General features: G+C 37.8%; 1 protein-coding gene across 1 annotated transcript in view; it reads right to left on the bottom strand.

Moving 5' to 3' along the window:
* Nucleotides 1-628: 628 nt before the first annotated feature.
* The window catches only part of SATB2 (SATB homeobox 2), a 180,179-nt gene continuing 155,165 nt past the window's right edge, over nt 629-25,642 (bottom strand). The window contains exon 10 of the mRNA XM_040642327.1: nt 629-4,442. Coding sequence (XP_040498261.1) covers nt 3,981-4,442 — 462 coding nt within the window. The 3' untranslated portion in view covers nt 629-3,980. The remainder of the gene's footprint in view (nt 4,443-25,642) is intronic.

The raw sequence follows: 25,642 nt of genomic DNA, 5'->3' as shown, positions 1-25,642 counted from the left end.
TTAAATCTTTGTTTAAACCTTTATAGAAGGGGAAATAACGGTGTAAAGGAAAAGATCTCCTCTAAGAAAAATTTTAAAGAGACAAAAACTCAACCAATGGAGTGATGGCTCTCAAGTGCTATAATATGACTTAACGTATAGAGTCAGGAAACCTCTTACTGTTTCTTGGACATAGAAGTTGCTAGCACAGAGACCGACTTCTGGCAGAAGCCAATCCATCTCTGGGCAGAGCCTCCCACTCGAGTTTGTCACCTATGATGAAGTCAGACCCCTAAAAACACAACCTCATGCATGTAGAAGTTACTTGTGCTAAAAGTCAGTTATCTTACACATGCTTTCAAGTCTTTATCCCAAACACAAAATTCATTTACATTTGCATAAATAATGTGTTTTGCTTTGTATGGAGCCTCTAATTTTTCCTTAAAAACCTTCAGAACTCTGTGCTTTGGGGCTGTCTGCTTTTCTGCAAATATCCAGGATTCACAAACTGTCCTTAAAACCTATCTACAGGGTCTGTGAGCTGTTAACTAAAAAAAAAAAAAAAAAATGCAAGTGAAACTAGGAAGAAAGGAAAGAAAAATCACATCTGTATGTTAACCAAATGCAAAACACACACACACACACACACACTCTCTCTCTCTCTCTCAAGACAATTTACAATATCAAAAGAAAATAAAATCACTTTTTAATTGACTTTCTCTTTGCCAGTTCTGAAGCTAAGCACTTGCTCCTTCCTTATTAATTTTAGTCTTTTGGGCAATTTTTTCCATTGTAAGCACTTTCTAAAAAATCATTTTCACACATTTCTCAGATACATCAATCCTTCCGGCATTCCTCTATGCACACATTATGGTACCCCAGCTCTAAATATAAAAGACTTTTATTATGTCCATTAACCATGGACATATGTGCTCCAAAAGTTTCCTGACACGCAGTCATTTGTGGGTTTTTAATTATAAACAGAAAATATTCACTAGAAAAATAAAGAAGCAAGCCCATAAATACATCTTTATACATTTGAGTTTTGTTTGTATACGACAAAACGTTTGGCGCAATGGCTTTCCCCGTTGCCAACTCCAGAATGTGAGCATGCGTGCATTTCTAAACACACAGAGATGTACACGCATTGCCGTGTACAATTAACTCCATACAGGACTCAAACATCTGTAATCGCGGGGGCTGCTCCCTTATTTCTAAAATAAGGGAGTGGGTTTTTCTGACACTCACAAGGTCTCACTCCACATGAAAAATTAAATGGGAAAGAAGGCAATGCCCAGTAAAATACTTGACGAACAAAGTCATATTTATTGAATGCGTTTTATTTTAACAACCAAAAAATTCTAACAGCCTAACAATGCACATAAGTTAAAAATTAATTATCACTTAGTGATAACAAAGATAGTTGATTTACATGGAAAAAAGAACATTTACAATATGTTAATCCTTATTCACATTGTTGATACCGCAATAAAACACAATTTGTTTTTTCATTTCACAAAAAAAAAAAAAAAAGGCGGGAAATTGTGCTTTGTCAAGAGGCACTACAAGAGAAAGTTTCTTCTTCCAAATAGATATTATATGACAGATATTGAATAAATAGACATATATGCATTGTAATTCGCAAAGATCTGGCAAGACCACAGGCTAAAATGCCCACAGATTCACTTAGAATCACTGCAAACTCAGCAGTGAAATTAAAAAATAAAAGGCAAGACTTAGCATTGAAAAATACCTAATAAATTTTTGGTTGAAGTGTAAAAGATACCAAATGCGGATGCCATCGATAGATGAACCACCTTGTAAGAGCTTGGCAAAATCAGTTTCCATTACATGTACAGAGTGACCTTCAGCAACAGTGTAAGAAGACAATTTGGAAAGAGTAACTCGGAGATCAGGAAGCAGCAAGCGTGGACTTTCGGATTAAAGCTGCAGCATACTACAGAAGCAGAAGGAGGGGCCCAGGGCTTAACTGCAAACCACCATCCTTTTGCAAAGGTATGTGACGCTCGTATCAAGAGAATTTTTTCAACATCATTATTTGAAAAAGTACAGGAAAATGTCCCTTTAAAAACTCCAGAGGTTACTGAGCAGCTAGAATTAGCTTGTATTGCAACATGTCTTCTCCCTGTATATTGTAAGTTCTGAGTTAATATCTACACATAGAGGTTTTTTTTTTAACTCCTACCTTTTATACCTTTCAAATATATAAATAGTATTAACAGTTATATTACAATGTTTGTGTAGTAAACAGAAAATAACTTTCAAAGTGATATTGCATGAGGTCTTTGACAAGGTTGCATGAGAGCACAACTCCAAAAAAATCCAACCGTGTGGGACTGTTTGATGGCCACGTTGAAGCATGGATTAGGTCCTGAAGGTGAGGTCACCTCTTGCAATTACGCTAAGTCGAAGTGGGAAGTAATGCTACTGGTGCTTCGGAGAGGAAGCTACAGGAGGTTTGGAGAGCTATAGTAGATTGCAGCTTTAATGCTCATTCCACTAAACAGCCAGTCGGCATTAGTTCTGCTTTACGTAAGGTAATTGCTATGTAGGTAACTGCGAAGATGTTTCCATTTATGATGAGTAGGTGATTCCACTGAAATCGCTTCGCTTACTCTATTGCCTGGAGCTGCACAACGATTCAAAAACAGGTTCTTGTTCAGGCTGCCACACCAGGGAAGGGATGAGGCATGAGAGCAGGGACCACAAACGTTTGGTTAGGTGGATGGAATGTGTACGGAGAAGAGGAAGCCCCACGTGAAACAGAAATAAGAAACATCTTTTGGGAGACGGAAGGATGGAGATTTATTTGAGAGGGAACCCCTTTAACTGGGCAGCAACTTCTTTTCTAACTTAACATTACATTGAACTATTTTCTATTTAAAAAAAAAAAAGAAAAAAGAGAAAACAGCAACAACAAACAACTTTTAAATGAGCAGGCTTATTAATTTTAAGATTTGAAGCCACGAACAGGTAAGCAAGTTTCACAATAAAACGTGGCTCATACTATGAATTCCATACGTCCAACGTCAAAATGTCATTTTATCAAGACTGCACTTAAAGGACAAGTTTTCTCTGTACTGAATTACAGTTTTATTCATTTGGAATTCCACAGAAATGCATCTGTTCACTACAGGAATGACAAGTTGAATAACGGAACATATCGAGTCATTTTAAGTGTGCATTGTGTCTTAAGAGCAATTTGACTTGTATCATTTTAAGGTGCCCTGATTTTTTTTTCCACTTTACTTTCTTCTTTCTTTTTGGCAGTGTTGATTTATTTTGTTAAATACATACCTCAAAAATTACCCATCAAGCTGCCAGATAGGAAGCCATAGAATTAAAAAAAAAAAAAAATCAGGGACAAACACAGAAAATAAATAGGAATTCAAAAATAGTCACCCCACCCTGAGAGCAGGCCGCAGTTTATCAAAAAGCCAAAGCGACTCACTGTGAAGTGGTTTTTTTTTTTTTTTAATACATAAACAAGTCTCTTCTTTAAGAACTCATTTCACAGTCTATTCTTTCGGATTGTAAAGTTCTCTGTCCCATGCAATTTAATATATATATGTAAATATATAGATATATACATATACATATACACACACACTTGTAGCTTCCTTCATTTATTTCGTAGATCTTTTCCTCCTGGAACTTGCCTGATGTCTCTTCCATAAGTGCAAGGATAATGAAGGCAGAGTCTCCTGTGATTATAATTACTATGACCAGTCAGTTGTAAAAGTGTAACACTTTAGTGTCTTTGCCAAGGCGATGTCTGATTCGGGAATACTGAACTTATTCAGTCTATAGGTGTATCCTGTGCAACAAAGAAATGTCAAAAAAGGTAAGAAAAACAAAACAGACCAAAAAAAAAAAAAAGACAAAAATAAAATAAAATAAAGCAAAAAAAAATGTTTTTAAAGAAATTAAAACAGAAAATCCTTGGACCGATGTATTGCTTTGCCTGGTAGGAGTTCACATTATCTCTGGTCAATTTCAGCAGGCGCGGCCTTGCTTTTTTCCGCGTTCTCCTCCTCGGCCTCCACTTTGTACATCTCCTCAGAGCCTTCTTCGCTGTCATTCTCCTCGGACTCCGTCAGCAGCTCCTCGTCCTTATACTCGGCCACGTCCACCGCGGAGCCCAGGTGTTCCTTGAGCTTCCCGTGATGCTTCACATGATACCGCTGGTTCTGGAAGAACTTGATGATGGTGTGTTTGGGGAGATCCAGCTGCGCAGAGAGCGTGTGGATAGCTTCCTGATCAGGGTACAGGCCCACGTCATGAATAAAGCTTTGGAGGATCCCCAGGGCTTCCAGGGAGATCTTTGTGCGAGACCGGGGCTTTTTGGCACAACTGTCTTCAGTCGGAGGAGGTGGGGGAGGAGCTTCTTCTCTGGGGGGCGAACTCTCCTTGGCTGGCTGAGACTGCTGTCTATGAAGGACCTGATAATTAAAATAAAGAAAAAAAAATTTAACATTTGACTCAGGATTTCACCTTTCAAAAGCCATCATTCCTCTGAAGTATGTGTGGTCTATCTACCTGTGGTATACTGCTGTGGTCATTTGCAAATTCAGGTCTTTGGCAAACTAAAAAGAATTTCTGGAGATTTAGAATCTCATTTACAAAACAAGAGGTTAATAATAGTAAAGTGTGCTGACATTTATATTCTGAGGCACAAAGAAGTTAAGTCATTTGTTGCCCAAGGTCATTTGCATTCAAACAATCTGGCTCCAGAGCCTTCCCTGCTGTTAACCAGCAGGATATGCCACCTCTCTAAAGCCTAAAGGCAAAGAAATTGGACTCAGTGAGAAAGTGCAGGCTCTACAATCAGACCTCATGGGTTCAAATTCAGACTCTTCCACTTCACTGGGTGTCCCTGTACAAGGCGATAACATCTTTAAGCCTCAATTTCATTATCTATAAAGGAAGGGTAAGACACTGACTTCCTAGAGATGGTGTAAGAATTAAGTAACATAATGTATGCAAAGAATAGTGCTTACCTTAAATCAGAGGTTGACAAACTTTTTCAGTAAAGGGCCAGATAGTAAATATTGCAGGTTTTGCAGGGCCATGCAGTCTCTGTTGCAATGACTCAACTCTATATTTTGTAGTGTGAAAGCTGCCGTAAGTTATACATAAGCAAGTGAACGTGGCTATGTTCCAATAAAACTTTATTTATAAAAACAGGTGGCAGATCAGATTTGGCCATGGGCCATAGTTTGTCCACCTCAAGTTTAGGGCAAACATTCAATAAATGATAGTAATTATCACCATCAGCCTCATAATTACCCTTAAGAGTGTAACAGAGAAATAGTTGGTATTTCAGCCAGAAAATCAATACTTCAAAAAATTAGGAAGAACTTATGTTTATTTTCTTTCAGCCCTGACATTGATCCTTAAATAATATTTTTAAAAAATACAAAGACTTCCAAATTAAAGATACAACATTTTTCTTAAATGAAGAATTTTAAATGACTATTTCATATTCACATAGATGGACCTCAATATCACTATAAACTATTAATACTCTGTTTTGCACACACTCCCTAATTTCTGTTTTTTAATCCTTAATTGTTCAGGTTTTCTAGTTGTTGTAATTAACTTAAATTCCTCTTTTATCTCTGCATATTCCCTACTCATTAAAAAATGAAAACAAAACCAAACAAAAAAACCCTCTAGTGTTTAAATAAATTTCTAGACCCCAGTGGGAGCTGCTCTTGCCCGTGGTGCCACATCAGCAGAGTGAACTTCCGAGCTCCTGAAAATGCGCCACTTGACTGGAAGCAAGGTACTTCCGGTCGGCCAATCCCCAAACGCCAAGCCAACCCTGGGCTCTATACTTATTTTCCTGTTCTTCGATCTCTCTAAATAAGGTCAGGTATGCAACCCCACACAACCATGCCCTGTTGCCACTTCTAATGATCAATAAAACCTGATCTTGCCCCAAATCCTTCAGAAACGTGCTCCAGTGTTGGTGAGGTACCAGACTCTCCCAACCCCTGGATTGTTTTCCTTGAATAAAGGACAACAAACTCGTAACTAAATTGTTTTAGTTTTGTCAGCTGACCCTAGTTCGGCAAGCTTATTCTTGATCTTCATAACTGCTTCTTCAACATTGTCTCTCTGCATGAAGTAATTTCCCATATTTATTTAGGAACCTTTTCAATGTGACCAAAGAGAGAAAGCTCTACAGAGGAGACCATCATAGCAACTCGCTCCCACCCAGTCACAGGCCTAAGAGGGCTTCATGGCGAGGGGGAGGATTGCCGGACCCTGCAGAGCAGCCTCAGGGGCTACTCACACCTTACAAAGCCAGCAGCAATAGCTCGTAAGTAATTAAAAGGCTACTAGTAAAAAGCATTATGTCAACTCCACAGACAAGGACAACATTTCCTATACTCAGATCAGTGCCTAACTTTCTGGGTCCTCCCAAAGCCTTTAAGAATAGTTGAGTTCACATTTTAAAAAACATACATTTCTCTTTTTACCGTTCTCTCCTATTTTACGCAGTCTCTTTCATGTTAGAGCAACAAATTACACATTTTCCAGAGTCCAGGAGGGAAATCAATCCCATCAGTACAGAAGAAAACATGCCTATTTACATTAAAGAATCAATGGTATACCACCATTCCCACCACCATTACTACCACTACCACACGCTACCCACATGGCCCATTTTTCTTTTTTGGCTATGAAACAGCAACATCAAAGCAAGCATCTAAGGGAAAAAAAATTCCGCCATCTATTCCAGTCTCAGGGACCATCTGATGAGAAAATAATTCCTTACCAATGTGAAAATGTCAGTCTTTTATATGGAATTTAGTAAATATTAGGGCACATGAAATTGTTACCTATGGAAGGTAACAACAAGCAGAAGAGGATGAAACTTTTCAAACGATAAGTAGCAATCATGCAACAATCAAAATAATAATAAAAAGGATAATCAAATGCGAATAAGAATCTCCATCATAATAAGCTGATGGCTGGTGGCAGAAAGAAATCTAAAACACAGGACCATAAAACAGTGGCACTAAAGGTCCATATAATGTTGACCAATTAAAATGAATGTTCTTGGCATTTTCTTTACTACTTTCAACTTAAGAGTAAATTCATGTGGTCTGCTGTGGTAAGCTGGCATCAGCAAAAAACTGAGAGCTCTGTTACTTCAACATCCTAATTATAGCCGGAAGGGAACGTAGAGTTGCGCTGTGGGCCTGTTCAGGGCACTTTGATGGCAGAAGATATTTGCTCTGAGGTCACAATCTGGGCAGCCTGACCATTGTAATAAATGAACCATTATGTCAACAGGTGAGGATTTTGGTTTTTGGTGAGAAAGAGAAAGAGAGAGAGACACTGAAATTATGTATGAAATATGTACTCAAACAACATATATACTCAAGCACGAGTACCTCCTATTAGAGCAATTGCGTTAATTGGAAAACAAAAGAGAATTAAAATGCCCCATTTTCTAAATTATGCTTGCCTTCTCTAGTAAAAGTCAGCATAATGGTTCCATTTAGTTAAATAATTAGATTGGTTCTTTAGGGGTTTTCCATTTTGCACTGGTTAGATTTAAAGAGATTTTCCAGAACTAGACTTTGAAGTTACTATAATCTTTCTGCATGATAGGGTTTGTTCTTCTCCTAGGTCCAACCAACTGGCCTCCTTCACCTCTCCTTTCATAGACTCGCACAGCGCTAACACATGCTAGCAGGGAAGCCACACATGAAACAGTGGGACAACAACAGCAAGAGCTGCCGCTTACTGGACGCTTATGCTGGACCAGGCAGCGCTAACAACTTGACACGGCTTGGTTGACTTAGTCCTCACAGTTCCTCAGTAAGGTGCTGTTTGGATCGAGAATAATCTGGCAGTAGGCAGCCCCTCGGGAAGACCCTTTACATCGGAAATTATAAACACAGGGAGCTGTCAGTGTGAGGAAGTAGGTTTCCAAGGGACAACAGTAATGTCACTGCCCATCATAGAAGAGGAGATAGTTCTCAGAGAAGTAACAATAGAAATGATCTACCGAGAGAAATGTTTTATTTCTGGTCAGACAATATTCTATAGTGACTTGGGTGGCATGACAATATTTACAGGAAGAAGCTTAAGTGACATTTTGAGCATCTTCAAGCAGAGAAGGAGAGAGCAGTCAACATAGAGAATGACAAAATGAGCAGCTCTAAAGTGAAACTGCCTTACGAGTCACCAAAAGGGCCTGCCCGAGCTTCTTCAGTCACGCTGCCACACGGGCTGTAACTCCCTTTCAACCAGAATATGCAAAAGACCTGAGACAAAAAGAGTCCCCAAGTTCTGTCCCAACTAGCTTCATTCCCTCCAAAATGTTCTAATTACTCCAGGCAGAAAGATGTTTATTGTCTCTGGACAATTTTTAGAAAGAAAGAAAAAAACCCCAAAAAAACACTGCATAGATTTCCTCACTAACCAATTGTAGTGGCTTATTATTATGATAATCAAGGAATTCCTAATACTGTGCAGTGCTCCCTTCCAGTGGCGTAAGAACAAGAGTAGAGCCCAGTGCTTACAAGACCGTCTCTCTGAGAAAGGACAAGCAGTACAACCCTGCCTTAAAATGCTCCCATCTAAATGGCAGGAACTTTTTGTCATTTTCTTACAGCTTGAGTAAATAATGCCAACTCTTCTAGCCTCTTCTTCATGAGATAGGTTTCGGAGTTCCCACTTACCTAAACTCTAGTTTTCCTGTTTGAATTTCTCAGAAATACTCAAAATTCCTTGTTGGTTAACTAGATGAATCAAGTCTGGTTCCCATCCCCACCCAAGTGCCCTTAGTAACTTAAGTGAGAGGCCAGGCCATGGCTTCCTGTTGGATGGACCTGTAAGTCGTCCTGTTCCTCAGCTCATTTGACAATTCAGGCATCTATTTCCCGGCTGATGTTTTTTTTCTTCTTCTTCTTCTTTTTTCTTTTTTAAACCACGAAATTTACAATTACATCAACCAAGCCAAAGAATCGAGATATATGTTCTTTTCTAATGAGTTCTTCACACACTAGATTATTGTTTTCTGGGATTTTTCTTAAGGTTAATGGAGCATCTTCTCAGATATTTACATAAAACAAAACAAAACAAAACTGCCCAAGTCCACAAACTTTTCAGCCTCATCATTTTTCCTCTTTTTCAAAATGGGTCCAGTTGACCTTTTCTATTCATAATGCCCACCATCTCTCTTCACTTGATTTTCCCAAGTAACAGAATATATCTTTCTGTAAAGACAGCCATCCATCCCTTCCCTTTTGACCTTTGCAAACTGAAGCCCGATCATTCATTCCAGCTCTATTTTGGTTTAGACTTTTCTTCCATCACAACTAAAATTAGTCAACGATTCATCCCTGGTAATTTCTACAAAGACTTTTATTTCATAGCTTCTCTTGTCAATTTTTCAGTATGACAATTAGTGTTCTTAGCACTAAAATGTCTAAGAAGTTTCAAACATAATAGTGGTGGTAGAAGTAGTAGAAGTAGTAATAGATGGTAGCATTCATGTAAAGTTTATGAGCTGAACAATGGCCTGAATGCTAAAAATACATTAATTTTACTAAATTTTCTTTATTTTCACAGTAATCCTGCAGGGAGATATTTTTACCCCTATTTTATGATGAGAACACTGGAGTTCAGAGAGAGTACAGGTAAATCTGTGTGAGGCAGCAGAACTGGAGTTCCAAAATATATCTGTCTGATTTTAAATCCCATGCACTTAAGCATTTATGTTTCCCTGCCTTCTATGAGCAAGATTAATAAGAAAATTGAACCAAGTCTCTAGATTTTGAGATGACAGACCATAAATGAAATATCAGGTAGTAATAAATACTATAAACAAAAACTGAGTAATGCAAAAGGAGGAGAACTGGGAGGAGGGGAAGTCATTTTAGATCTGGTGATTCAAAGAAGGCTCCTTAAGGAGGCAGCACTTGAGCAGAGTCTGAAGGAAGTGAGGAACAAGCCATGAAGAAGAGCATTCCAGGCAAAGGAAACAGTAAGCAAAAGCACAGTAGGGAGGAATATATTTGATATATTTGATATCAAGGAAGGCAGCACGTTAGAGCTACACCACCCAGTCCAACAGCCACTAGCCACCTGTGGCTATTTACATTTTGTTAGATTAACTAGAACTAAGAGCAAAACAAAACAAGACTTAGTGCTTCAGTCATATGAGCCACATTTCATGTGCTCGATTGTCACACTGTGCAGTACCGTATTGGACAGCACATTCCCACCATCACAGAAAGTCATGTTGAACAGCCCTATGCCAGAGAGAAAGGACAAGTGTGAGGTCGCCAGGGCCAGAGTATGGAGGGCCCTGGCATTCTACTGTCAAGGTGATGGAAAGCCCTCACGATGAACTGCAATCATAATCTGATTTAGCCAGAAATATAGTAGGGCTTGAAACCACCACTACTGGTAGAGAGAAGAGAGATGTTCATATAGTCACATGCTAAGTAAGAAAAACTCAGCTCCCAATATATTATTGGACTTTGAACAGAGTATCCCAAGTAGCAACACTATCGTAACAACAACCAGAAGAATGCATTGGTACTTCCATCCTCAAGAGAACAGTTAATTTACATTTAACTGATAGCTGCTGTCTTCATCAAAGGTGCTTATTGTGTCTGAAAGGAATTATGTCGGACAATCAACACTAGGTTAAAGGATTAAAAAAAAAGTGTCGGTTTATCCAATATTTATGGAGGGCCTATCATAATTGGATCTATTAATTTACAAAGCTTTCTAATAAGTAGTCCTATCACCAACAATTAAATGTTGATGAATAAGTTATGGATAGGATATAGACAAATAGAAAGTTAAAAGTCTAATAAATTCCTTATTTCCTTGCTGAAATCTCTTTGGGCTGAAATATGATACACACATATATAAATGGACATAAAGATAGTGAGGAAGAAATAAAAGTTGTAAATATATTCAAAAGAGACATCAACTTCAAAATAAAATCCCGATCTTCCTTACACGGTGACAAAACGCAACCATAATACGGGCCCATGTTGTTTCTCTGCCTTCAAAACTGAAAATTTTGAAAACACAAGGACAAAATGGTACCATGACAAAAGTGGACGAAGGAAGATAAAGCAGCTCTTCTTAAACCTCTCGGTGTTCAAATAGATTTTGAAGGCCTCAATGAAAACCAGCTGGGAGCCATGTGTAAAATATAATGGTTTTTGCCTGCAGGGAAGGAAGTGAGATCTTGAATGATTAAGTTCAGGAAAGTATATAATTCACTGTATCATTATGGGGTGAACTGGATTACTTACAATAAGCCACGACTTTGTGGTCTTTTTTATAGAGAGAAAATGAGAAATTATTAGAAAGGTGACTGCAGAGGGTGGCTGATCCAGTGTGGTAATAGATAGAAACAAAAGTTGCCCGGGTGGAGCAATCGCATTTCTGTGACAAGCCTTACCCAGGGGACTGAGCTTTACCCACAGCTTCAGGTCCTAACTGGTGATTCTCATCAGTAGGAGATGAGAACACAAACGAGATGACTTTTTCCCACATTTGTTTTGCATTAATACTGGAATTATTTTTATTTGTTTAATTTATCTCATCTATGACAACAGAATGTAAAATAGTTGATCCAAAAAAGGAAAGCATTCTTCCACTAAAAGTCCTGAGAAAATATATTTAACAGGCAATGAGAACAATTGGTTGGAACAATTGAAAAGCCCCTGTGCATAACTCGATTAGAATTTGTTAAATAAATAAATGAGTGAATGGTGCTATTTTAAAATATATTATATAGAAAGTATCATGTAAGGGAGATCTTTAAGTTTCAACAATCTAGCGCTACCCCTAATGTTCCCTTTTCCCCCAAATCAGCATTTAAGACAATTAATTTTGGCTCAAAATTCAGTGGGAAGAACGTAGCATTAATGATTGTTAATTAACATAAATATTAATGTGACCATTATCTATCGATCTCACTTCTTGGACTGTGAGCTACATATTGGCACACCGTATGTCTGGCACACAGTAAGTGGTCAGTACGTCTTTGTTCTGCTCTACTGGATTAATTCCATATTCTTTCTTCTTTATTTTCAGACCAGTTATTATTCTTGTTTGGTATTATAACCTGTTATTACTTTTCTTGTTATTATTACATTTTAGCAAAACTATGTTTAAAAAGTAAATAAACTGTCACTCATAGGAACTTACATCTACTGGGTATCTGAAAGCGAATATGATATATTTTTTAATAATTTCTTATTTAAAAAAAATTGCAGGGCACTGTATAACCCATATAATGGCATGGTATATAAGCTGTGAGCAGGAGTTTTGGGGTCACAGAGTTTTAGCTTTGAATCCAGTCCTTATCCTGAAAAGCACATCCGCTTACTAGCCTTGCAATTCTGAACAAGTACTTTCTCTGAGCCACAGTGTTTGTTAATCTGTAAAATCTTACTTCTAGGGTTATGAGGACTCAGGGAGATAATGCATGCTAAGTACTTAGCAGAGTTCTCCTCATAAGTAAGACTTCTGTAAGTAAAAACGATGAAAAAATGTGAGGATTTAAGAATCAGTGGTATAATGCCTCATGTATTTTTCTATCAGTTATGCTTATTATAAAAATTAGCAACAAATTCAGAGATCTGTTTGTCCTTTTCACTCCAAAGATCTGCAGATCTGCAAATAGGCATGTCTACAAGTAAGTTTCCCTATTTCTTTCACTCCTATACTACATACATCTTTGTTCTTTAACATGGCCCCTAACGCAGAGAAGTTGCCTTTTAAGCATCTGCCACAAGGAATTATATCTCATAGTCATAGACCCGTTCAAGGTGACACCTTCTTTATGCACAGCCTGGGATCCTTTTAGGAACACATACTTTATCAGTGGTTCTCAAAATGTGGTCCATGGACCCCTGGGGAAATCCTGATTCCCTGTCAAGAGGTCCAGAACAGCAAAACTATTTTCATGGCAAAACTAAGACATTATTTGCCTTTTTGGCCATGATGAAATTTGTACCGATGGTACAAAAGCAATGGTGGGAAAGCTGCTGGCCTGTGAAAATAAATTAAGTCAGTGGCACCAAACCGCGCCAGTGGCTGGATTCTTCACTGCCACGTGTGCATGGTAAAAATGCCGCTGTTGTTTAAGCATGTCCTTGACGATGCAGTAATATATTATGAACTACATTAAACTCAACCCTTGAGTATACCTCTTTTTAAAAGTCTGTGAGGAAATAGGCAGTGCACATCAAGAACTTGTGTAGAATACTACAGGACGATGGTTGGCATGAGAAAGGGTGCTTGTGTGATTATCTGATCTGCGAGCTGATCTAGCCACCTTCGTCATGGAATCTCACTTTTACTTGAAAGAACAACTAACAGACAGACAAAAGTATTCTCTTAAAAATGAAGTGAGCCTGCCACTTCAAAGAAAATAATCTGACAGTATGTTTGCCAATGATAAAATTGACCCTTCAAGCGAAACTTAAAATTTTGGAAAACATGTAGCTGCTGCTATACATTTAACAGCTCCCCAGTACTTAAAGACTCTCCTGATGATATTGGTGGTAATTTAACAAAGATTTTTAAATACGTCATACAATGGGGGGTGCCTGGATGGCTCAGTTGGTTCAGCATCCGTCTCTTGATTTCGGCTTGGGTCAAGATCTCAGGATCCCGAGATGAGATCGAGTCCCACGTCAGGCTCTGTGCTCAGCGGGGAGTCTGCTTGAGATTCTCTCTCTCTCTCTCTCCCTCTTCTGCCCTTCCCCCTGCTCGTACTCTCTCTCTCAAATAAATAAATCTTTAAAATAAATTAATCAAATAAATAAATCATACAATGAAATGTGTTAGCATTTGGAAGATCTGCATCACTCAGTAAATGAGTATTTTCCAAATGACCAATGCATGATATTACAAAATTATGTAGAGGTAAAAGATCCATTCGAAGTGCAAGGCAGACCAGTGAAGTATGAAAGTTTATCAGTATGACTTATATTCCACTTTGCAGCTAACTTTTATGAAACTACCATTTGCAAGTTTCTCCTGTAGTAACAAAGAAAAATATCACAATTACCTGGAAAGGCAATTAAAATACTCCTCCCTTTTCTGATCACTTGTCTGTGTAAGGCTTGATTTTCTTTTACTACAATTAAGGCTACATATTGTATCAGATTAAATGCAGAAGTGATTATGAGAATCCAGTTGTCATCCATTAAGCCAGACATTTAAAATATTTGCAAAAAATATATAAAAACAATGGTACTCTTCTCATTTTTTTTGTTTTGGAAATACAGTTATTTTTCATAAAGATGTAACATTTACATACATTATTTACAATTATTTTTAAATTAATAAACATTTAAAACTTTCTCAGAATTAATTTCTAATGTGGCAAATATTGACGGATACATTATTACTGGAGTCCTCAACAGCAAGAGTGAAAGGGGATAGTGAGACCAAAAAGTTTGAAAACTTTCTACTACATGAATCACACTCAACAGATAGCCCTTTCTCCTAATGAAAACAAAACATTTAATATAAAATGCAGAATGTCCCCTTTAGTTAAACACATCCTTACTTGTGCCAAGTCACCAAGGAAGGTCTTGGAGAATGAGTGTAGGAGAAATTACACGTGCATTAGGATTTGTCTCTTGAATTTATCCCTCAAAGACATTTTCACAGGCAAAACATTCTCCTAGATATACAACTCAGCACTATTTCTAACTTCCAATGATGTTACTTGAGTTGACTCTTAACGGTTGTAATTTCACATCCTGACACTATTATAAGACTTATTAAAAACCATGGTTTAGTTTTGTTGCTTTTTTTGGGTTATACAGTATCCTAAGGTCAAAACTCAGGAAATCTGTTATTAAAAAAAAAAAAAACATAAAACAAAAAAACCCAAGTATCCATGAAGTGATGACAAATTGCAGACTACAGGTGTTAGATTACATTTTGACTCCAGGCAGGTTTAATATAAGTTGGTCTCCTTCTACAATTGCTCTTAGCACATACAGCTCTAGGAAGGGGATTTAAAAGAAAAAGAAAAAAAAAGAGAGAGAGAGAGAATAAAAAAAAATTAAAAAAAGAGTGGTGCTCAATAAAAGAAGAGCATGTCAGGAGAAATCGATACAAACAAGCAAAATGGTAGGAAGTCTGACATGGAAATATGTGTTCAATTTCATCCAGCCTTAGTCTGAGTTTCCTTTAATATTGTAACCAAGATGGTATTGGAACATCGTGTATGTTTTTAATGCAGTTTAATAATTGTTTCTCAAAATAAACACTTTGGTCAAAGATAAAAGCATAAAAACACTGTGACACAATAATCTGTTAAAATAAACTGAGGGGATGGAGGAAGCATAGTTCTTAAAACAGCCTTTGGCTTATATCATTTCCTCTTTGGTAACAAATTGAGAACAACTATACCAACAACTTTGGTATGGTTTGGAGGGCAAAAAAAAGAATGTTGCAGTCATTAATCTGACTACTGAGAGTGGCCAGAATCTGCAAACACTTGAAGAGGCGGCTGGGTGAGCTGCTTTTTCAATATAAGGAGATGAGCTGACAGTAAATTAAGCAGGCTCAAGATGACTAGATCTCATTCAAACAGATACAAGGCCACATAAAAAACAATCACCTCTCCTGTCAGAACCTTAGAAAGGTAAAACATGGACATACATGGAAACTAATGGCAATCACACCTTTCCTTCCATCTGTTAAATTAATTTATTTGACCATCTAGGGCCTAACATGACCAAAACCATTCCACAAATGTGACAGACATAATCTATGAGAGAATCCAAGACGAGCAAACTCTTCAGGATGGTCCAGGCCACGACCATGTGTCCTTCTGCCTGGGAGAAACCATCTCCCCGCCCACCCACCCCAATCTCATTTGCCTGACCCCCATGAGCATTCATTTCCACTGCCTTTCACAATGTCTTCTCAAATCACAAAGCTTAGCCTAAAAATTCACAGAGAAGGCCTATCTTTTGAAGGCCAGATTTAAGGTACAGGTATTATCAAAGTGTCTTTAGAGACCTTATATCTGAGTTAAAATGAGATAAGAGTAAGATGGACATGACCAGATCTGGGATTCTGATTTTTAAATGAACACGTGATTTGTCTCATTGGTACAGTCAAGAAAAGAGTGGCTTTTGCACCAGCATGAATGAAAGAAAAGCTCTTAAGTCACCTTAAAGACACTAGGGTAACTAAATGAAAAGGTAAAAGGTTAGGATGACTTGAGTGCCAGGAATTCAAAAATGGTATTAAAAGAACCAACCTGGGAATTCATAATACCTCATCAATGGCAGAAGGCCAAGAGAAAAAGCTGTGCAAAGGGTTCAAAATAAGAATAATCCATTAGAATTCTTAAACAGTTAATCCAGTTAACTAAATACGTCTCAGGTGAAGTAAAATGTGGCCCAAATGAGAATAACTTCATCAAATGCCAGTAATACATGACCCAGTGAGATGTGAAACTTGATTTTTTAACAGAAATACAAGGTAAGCTTAAAAGAAAAGTATATAGCAACTACTTTCGATAAATAAATACCATCCAACAAGTTTAACCAGAGCAGAGTTTTGATTCCTTTTAAGTGAAAACATATTAAGTTAAATGGAGGTAGAGAACAGATATATTTTGTAAGAGCAGACATCATGTAGCCAGCCAAGGACCGTGTCAGTGAAGACTTACATAATGATTCCTAAGGTAAATCTCAAGAGTGAATTCAAGCCACTTCCAAAGCACTGAAATAAACACTTTCTCTCCCTGATTTACATACAGATTATCTAATGTGACTTGATAGTCATATGTCCAATTTCTATAATTATTTAAATCCTATAATTAGGATATCATCAAAGTGCTTCCTATCTTTTGGACTTCTTGTTTCTTAAAAACAACGACAAACTAATCTCACAATGCCCATGGCTGCCATTGCATTTATTTGTCAGAGGAGGAAATGAATATATGAAATTGAGCTCTGACGCCCAAATCACATACCCCTGAGACTAACATGTAACAAACATACTTACGGCTATTTAGCTGGTAAATGGAGAACAATACAAAAATATGTTCTGTTTAAATGCAAGTTTTAACACAAATTCATGTTCGTGTGAATGAACATCTAATTAAAATATAAAAATGACACTAAGAATGGCAGAGGATACTATTTAATGTTTCAAATGTAGAGATGAAAGTGAAGACAAAGAAGTCAGGAAAAATTAGAATACATTATGGAGAAGTTCCTCTCCTAAATGTTAATTTTGAGTGGGTTATAAAGGGATTTTTCCTTTTTCTATCTTTGTGTACCATTTTTAAAAAGCATATACCCAATCTTGTCAAAATTTGCTGTTATAAAAAAGAGATACTCTTCCTGATAAAGTTCAGCCAAGACTCAGTTTAAGATAAAAAAAATCCCCATAATTGTGATGGCATTTATGTGTTAACACAACTAGTGACACTGCAGTTATGTTGTTTTCCAAGTTCCGTAAAGAAGAGGATTTAAATTACTTATGGAGAAAGGGTGTATGGATTCCATTCTTTACTTAGGGGGAGAAAGAAGAGAGAAGGTAATCCATGTGCTTGAGGCCTCACATGGGCTATTCAGAATCCCATGATAGGCCACATTTTCTGTATAATTTTTACAGTTGGGGCACTCGAAAGTCAGAACAATCTGACAGTTATGGTTAGTGAAAATATTAGATGTTCGCCAATAAAATACTACCTCAGCATATTTTTCGCTTTCTGGATGTAACCACTTAATAACAGGACTTGAGAAAACTGTACTGTGTGAATCAAACACATAAAAGTACAAATATTCCTTTTATAGAAAGCAAATCGTAAGCAGTGCATTATAATCAACCATTCTGGTAAAAGACAAAATATCTAGCATTACCACACCACTGACATATTATGGTTTATTATACCCTAAAGTCCAAACTGGGTAAACAAAGTCAAATGATCAAAGAGGGTTTTTCTCCTCAGACTGTGAGGTAGAGGCCACTGATCTCTCGGGAAGATTCCTTGTGGCTTACCAATGAAAAGGTGTCAAGTGAGAGCTTATCGAACACAACCGTTAGTTTTCAACTTCATTTAATTTCATCAGAGACTGGCTTTCCTTGGTATTATTTTCTTTCAAGAGAAAAAGAATATGGAAAAATTAATGAAGTGAGGTAAAACTCCCCAAAGGTTAATTCTAAACTACCCTTCTAAACTCTAAACCACTTCTAATTCATTATGTGGACACTGGTTTTGCATCCTCCACATTAATGATCCTACTAACTGAGACCAGGTATGGGGAAACCTTTGCTTCTGAACTCTGTGGTACGTACACGGGGTGAGAGGTGGAAAGCAGACAGGACCAGGCACTCTTAATTTAAATAAGACAGTGTTCCTCAAGAAAATACATCTGCTCCCAGAGTACCAAGGATGGTCACTGGGAAGAGAAATCTCAGTTCCTAATTCCCTGGGGTGAAGTAACTAGATGGGCAGTTCCTTTTCCCACAAGAAAGATTCCAGTCTCCAAGCTGTGGATGAACCATTCTATTTCCAGGAGGCCAGTCACGCAGCGTCCTTATCTACCCAGATTCACAAGGCAAGCCCAGTTTTGTCTCTGTGCCACATCGCCTTGGCTTTTCTAAGCATATGTGCTTACCCTGTGTAGGTCCTCAGACACTGGAACTGTCAAGTCTTTATATTTTCAAATGTGAATTTGCTTGGAAGGGGTCCTACTTTAATAGCTGAAAACTCAGCACAAAACATACTTACAAATGACATTAACAGGGAATTAATCGTTAATGCTCTCAGCTGGTGCCCTAAAACCTCCTCAACCAACCTGCTCCAGCCACGATCTGAGAGTTCTTGCTGACTCCTCCCTCTCATCTGAAACTCCACATCTAGTCAATCCCACGTGCTGCTGATTACTGCTTTTAAACAGTTCTTGGATTAATTTTCCCTTCTCCCTATGTACCCCATTACTGTTATTCTGTCCTTGATAATCTCTCTTGTCTGAATTATTACAACTTCCTCCCAACAGGCCTCCTGCCATGGCCAAAAGAGCATCTTGCCAAAGGCCTTTGGTGGCCTTAAGATGGGTCAAGGCCTCTCATACATCCAGAAGGCTCTGAGACCTGACTTTGTCCCTGTCTGTGTCCTTGTTCTTCAACCCCTGCCTTTTGGGCCGTGCTCTAAAGCTGGAGCCCCACCCCTGGGCTGTTTTGTCCCTCTGACCTCTGTGCCCTCATTGCTGCTGTCTCCTTTACCCAGAAAGCTCCTCTAATGAGGAGTTCTGTAAGGGACCTTGAGCAGCACTACTTCTGGAAGCCTTCTGGGTCCTCCTGCTCACCAGGTTATGGGCAAACGTGTCCGTCTTTTGTGCAGTCACCTATCCTCCTACCCGTGTCTCCGTGAATCTATGGCTCCTTAGGGGTAGAGTCTGTGTTACATTCATCGCCATGTAGCACAGGGGTCAGGTACTATGCTTTGAGTGAGCTGTTGAAACCTAAAGTTGATCCTAAAATTTCCAGAATTCTTCTGTATTGGTAATAGCCATATGCTACAGACCAAAAGTCTTCTTAAAATTTAGAACACATCTAATAGCTCTAAGGGGAGGAGAAGTAGTGAGTTCACATAGGCGCTCATTACAAAATACACTTATTACTGGCAAGAGTTGAATTATGACAGTTTGTACTGACGTGTTAAATTCACACATACACTTTGCACGGCTAACGATACCATACAGGGGCTCACACAGGTCTTTAATTCCCCCCAAATCCTCTGATGTTCAGAGATATACCTTCAGGGGATTACTGTTCTCAGGAATAAAAACTGACAGAATCATCAGTTTGCTTCACTCTCCCCCTCCCCAGTCTGTAGAAATATTTCTACTCTCAACAGAGCTCAAAAGGCCTACAGCAGTTTCTATGACAAAAAAAAAAAAGTTGCTGGAGGCAAAAGACCAAAACAGCAAATAACAATGACAGAATCCATATAAGACAAAGAAAGGGAACCTTTAAAAAAAAGAATATACAAAAACTAGATACACTCGCTTTAAGGTGGATCATCTGTTTCACAAGGAAAGCCTGGGACAAAATGGCTCCCAACTGAATGAAACGTGAAAGACTGCTGCCTATCTAAGAAATGCTACGGAAAGCACCATAGGTCTTTTCTAAAACAAATATTAAACACCAATAACCTTAACCCACATGTGAAGAACCAACAAAAAAAGAAAAGTAACAAAATTAATTCAAAGTCTATATTTTTGTCTCCACTTTGATTCAATCTCTGTAGTTCCAATATCACACAATCCAAAGTAAGGCAAAATGGTTTAAAGTTAGGGCCAGGAACTGCCTTTGCTGTTTCCTGCCTGCCTTGGTAGCTCATTTAGATTTTGTTAAAATTTGTTGTTAAAAATAGTCAACTAAAACTAAATAAATCATGGAAGTACAGAAAATCTAGAAGCTAAATAGAAGCCATCACACTGACACTTATGGAGACCAACAAGCATGTGGCATTAGAGAGTGTTTGTGTTGTCAGGTGTAGTGTGTGTGTGAGGTATTACATGACCACCCTACTAAAAGTACCACTGTTAGCTTTGTTAGGCTCTCTGTTGGAAATGTAATGCCAGACTGAACAAAAAATTGTATGAAAATTCTATTATCGTATTAAAACACTTGATCATGTGTTCTCTCACGATTCCTAACTTTCTATTTCTGAGAAGAGAACAGATTTAATGAGGTATTTTCAAAGTAGAGCTGGTAAAGGGAATATTTGTGAAAAGCACTGCCAAATAGACAACTCATTTGGTAGACACAGAAAAGGCAAAATTTACCGCATATACTGGAGCAATGGGTATTAAATAACCATCTCTGAATAAACTCTACAAATCAATAGGGTCCTTTTGGTCTAAACTATAGACGGCATTGCCTAAAGGAAATCTCTGAGGTCAACCAGCAATTAACTGAAAGGTTTTGATTGAAAATGCTATTGACTGCTTTCATATCAGACAGCTTCCTGGTTATTATACTGCATGGGCTAAGTAGGTGCCAAGACATTAAACTGTCAATAATCTATTAATACTGGAGTGTTACGCTCACTCCCCCTGACTCTGCAGGCAAAGATATTCAAGCCAAGTACCTGCTTAGAACTAATGCAAATTCCCCAACCCTGATGGGAAAATCATATCTTTATTACCTCCCAGCTTAAACGCCTAGGAGTGCTGACAGACTATAAGAAAAATATTCAAATAATAAATGCTTATTCAGATGAGTTAAACTAACATTTGTTTTTCAAAGAATTGCTAAAGGGATGGCGAACATGTCCTAGAATCTGACTTTCCTTCTAAGCCATATTTAACAGTTTCTAAATTGAATGTAATAAACACTTTACAAAGAGAAATGAGAAGTTATTTAAAGTGAGGCTCATAGGTCCCTGCCACTCAGCATCTGGAAAGCAGTTATACACGGGGCGGGGGGGGGGAGGACTTTTAATGAATTTAATAGAGAAAAGCACTTTAATTAAATGCTGTCAAAGTGGATTGTATTAATGACTGCACACAGAGGAATTTAAAGCAAGCCAAGTTTATTTAGCAAATAGAAACTGGGCGCTCGAGGCCTGCAAGTATTTATGTTTCCGCAGTTGCAGTACATCTAGGAGATGATGATGGTGCCAAACGAAACCATTGAGTTATTAGATATGATTTTATTTATTGTGTATTATTAAAGTTTCAAAGGCCTCGGGGGAATTAATTTCATTTTCAAAATGAAATACCACATTTGCTCAGAAAGGGTTAAGGAAAGAAAATATTGTTCCCCAATTTTTTCCGTGCTCTGGAATTTTGATGCAGCCGAGTGGCTAAATGGGGACGACCTTTTCCAGGTTTATCCAGTCAGAATTCACTCCACTGCATAGCGGTGGCAAAGAAATCGATGACAGTATTTCTTCTATGACTTTTTTCTGTTTTTTTTTTCTTTTCAGTGATTTGCCACTAAACATAATTCATTCTATTACACATAGCAATAAGCTGAAAAATGACCAAAGCTCCTAAAAATCTCCATGAAAATTTGGTTGCCATAACTTTCTTAATGAAAAACATGAGTAGCACAAACTTCTACAAAGGAAAAGGTATCAAATGTTTGACTTGGGGCAGTAGGGAAAAAGGGGTCTTCCTCAGTGTCTTCTACTCAGAGGCTGACCACAGAACAAACCTATTATTAATGATAATATTTTAAAAATAAACAAAGAAAATATGAGCCTTAATGCATGAAAGCTGTAAAAGATTGAAAAGCTGGTCTGGCTGGAAAATACTATGTGTGTGTCAAAATGATTTTCTCTACCGTTTGTAAAAATGTAATTATCCATGATATGCTATTATCCATGATATGCTACAAGGGTGAGGGATTTCAAGTAAATCCAGTGGAAGCTGAGGATTCGCCTTTGGTCTTTAGTTCCTGACACCACCATGTCTGTGAGATCACAAACCACTGCCATGATTTACCACATCCTTCTTGCAGTTATATATACACAAAACATGAGGAAGGGGGAGAAGGGAAACGTGAGGATGGGAGAAAAAAACAAAACACAAAACCCAGCACCTATTTCCTTTCAAAAACAGAGTAATGATCACAAATGAAGACTTTCAACTTTCTAAATAAATAATCTAATTTTTAATCCTCAGCCCCCCCCATCCAAACTATTTATTAATATCATATGTTAGATCTGTGTCTTTGTAGTTCTGGAACTTATAAAGCAACTCTGCTTTTCCCATCTGTGCCAAGATGTTTCAGACTAGTCTTTGAAATGCTGCAAATGCAGATGAATATGACATAAAATAGGAGCGGATTCCATCCACATCCTCTATGTGAGCAATGGCAGCACAGGACAGAGGCCAGCACACGTTCACATAGTGTCCCGTACAACCTCGCTTCATAGACACAAGTACGTAGAGACCATCCGAGCGCAGCATGCCATCTCTAATATGTCTGTTCTAGGAGCTCGAAAGAAATTGGTTAATTTCTTGCAAATAAAATGACAAGAAAACTTCTTCTCCCCCGGTACCTCAGTAGTTGTGATATGAAGATCTATCAAAGAATCATCAACTGATAGAACATACCGGTGCATTTGATCCAGGTTATGTTTTACAAGCTATAGAATTCGTCAGTTTGCTTCTCTCCTTTCATGACTACGTAAGTGACTACATATCAGTGTACAGCACACCCGTTTACCTATCTTAGCTCTACCTCTTTGGGAGGCTTTCGTTTCACACGCACAAACTCAAATGAGGATTTCTCTCGGAAGGATCTCCTCAAATCATCCCTTACATGGAAAACAGCTGACATTTGTCCACCACAATCCCTTTCTACTCTTTCATTACCACACTTTTGAGTATACTGTTGACATGAATTGTCCAAAAACTGAAATGAGGAAAACTATATTTAAACAATCATTTGCATTTAGACATTGTACTTATATAGTATGTGCTTACTTTATCCTATTCTGTTCATTTAGATCACAATAGAAATAAGAAGATCTTTCCATAGCCACATTTATTTCTTTAGGATTTCAGATCATAGATTTTAGCTCCCTGAGATTAGAGTACCTTTTAAAAAAACAAGTGACTTTTCATTGTGAAATAAAGGGTTCAGTTTATCATATCTAAGAAAGTAACTGTGTTAACTTCTTTCTAAAAAGTAACTTCTTTCTACCTCAAACCTGTAAGGTGTTCAGCACTAGGAAATCAGACTAGGGACTCATCATGCTACATGGTTCTGATTCTGCAGAATGAGTCTAACCAGATACTCCAGTTAGCCCTGAATATTATATACACAAAGAAATACAAACTTCCTTGAATATAAAAAAATAAATTTAAACTAAAGGCGAGTTTGAAGGGGAAAGAGTAGAAATAATGACTGTTTAAATAAACTATTTTCTGTATCTGGGTGATCAAGTGGGCTGTACACTACCAATCAGCCATTCAGTTCTGGAAACACCTTTCTTTCACACAGTGGTTTTTGGCATGTCTTTATGAAAAATAAATACATGGATATCCACAGGGCTTTAAAAAAAAAAAAAAAGTTAATTGGAGTCTTTTCAGTGCTGTGCCTGGTAAATGTGTAGCAACAGGCTCTCTAGAGAAAAAAGCTCCAATTGGATCATTTGCCAATTTTCATAGTGTGAATAATCCCACCATGGCCAGTCCCATTCTACTAAAGGTATAACAATGGCCTTTCAAGCCTCCTGAAAACGTAACAATCAGTGCCTGCTAGCCAGTTTAAGTTTACTCCGGCGCGCCCTGAGCCTGCTGTAGAAAGTGACCCCCATCGGTCTTCTGCCTCCCAGGCTTGCTCACTGGAACTCCTTGGCCTGGCTTGGCTTGCCTGTCATTTTCCTAGCCCCAAAACAATCAGGATGACCCTCATGTGATACGCAATTCGACAAAAGACTCCATATCAAAAGGTGAAGGGTTATATGACTTGCAGTGAACTGGATCTAGAAACAACTTGTGAGGAAATTGAACTTATGACCTCAGAACTGTCAAATCTATCCAGTTTGCTTGATCTCCCATTTCTAGGGTTAAACTGAGTAATAATAAAATAAATGAATTTCAGAACTTTGGCAGTTTTCCTTTAATTGAAAGTGTGCTTTTCTATCATTACAAGGGGAAGTTCCAGACTTCAACTTAATAAAGATCAGCGGTCGTTTTCAGCCACATTAGATTTCCACACTAAACAGAAACAGCTGAGAAGCCACAGTAGGCAGGTGTGGTTACAATAGTTTAAAACTCAGTGGCTGGCTTCCTCTTGCAACTGTAATAACTATGAATCATAAGAAAATCAACTGGATCTTTCTGAGCTGATAGAAGGTGTGCATTATCTGTTCTTTTGTTGCTAATTTGTTTTTCCAAAATCCATGTGAACCTCCCAGAAGCAATGTGGTTTTGCTTTTGTTTTTTACACTTTCATTAAAATAATCAAATGGGAATCAGAAATAAACCAACTCACAGAATGAGTGTTTCAGATAGAAAGAGTCTTTGAGATCATCTAACCCATGTTATAACAGTTTACAGAACAGTAGAAGGAAACTAAGGGATAACACCCATCATCCAAAGTCACATGCTCAGTTCTAGGGATGGAGTCTGTGTCACTTTCGGGGCCCTTTTTTTTGACCATATCTTCTTTTTTTCTCATTTTATCAGAATGGTTGTTTGAAAATAGAGATAGAAAGTAGTAGTTTATTCTTTACAAGATGTTCTAGCTCCTGAAATAGTGACTAGAAAGTCTTGTGGGGGGGGGGATAACAAAAACATACAGTAAAATTTTAAGTATTTGAGAACTTTTTACTCTAATGTCATACTATACTTGGATTTAAGCAAATCCCAATAATCTATTTTAAATGTGTTTTAAAAAATTATAACCAGAAGACCTTCCTTTCAAAAAAAGCATTTATGTTTGTTTCTACCACTATGTAAGCAAGACATCACAATTTTCCAAAATTAAAATCAAATGGTTGTACTTGTTATCAAGTTCTTAACTCTGTGGCTTTCAATCACGGAGCCATCACTTATGCATCTGTTGTGACCTGCACCTCAAATAATTTGTTACCATCAATAGCAAAATTTGTAAGTGTTTTACCTTT

Source organism: Ursus maritimus, unplaced genomic scaffold (genome assembly GCF_017311325.1).
Source record: "Ursus maritimus isolate PB19 unplaced genomic scaffold, ASM1731132v1 scaffold_1, whole genome shotgun sequence".
In the NCBI taxonomy this organism is placed as follows: domain Eukaryota; kingdom Metazoa; phylum Chordata; class Mammalia; order Carnivora; family Ursidae; genus Ursus; species Ursus maritimus.
Note: the sequence above shows the minus strand (reverse complement) of the source record. Positions and strands in the feature narration are given on the sequence as shown.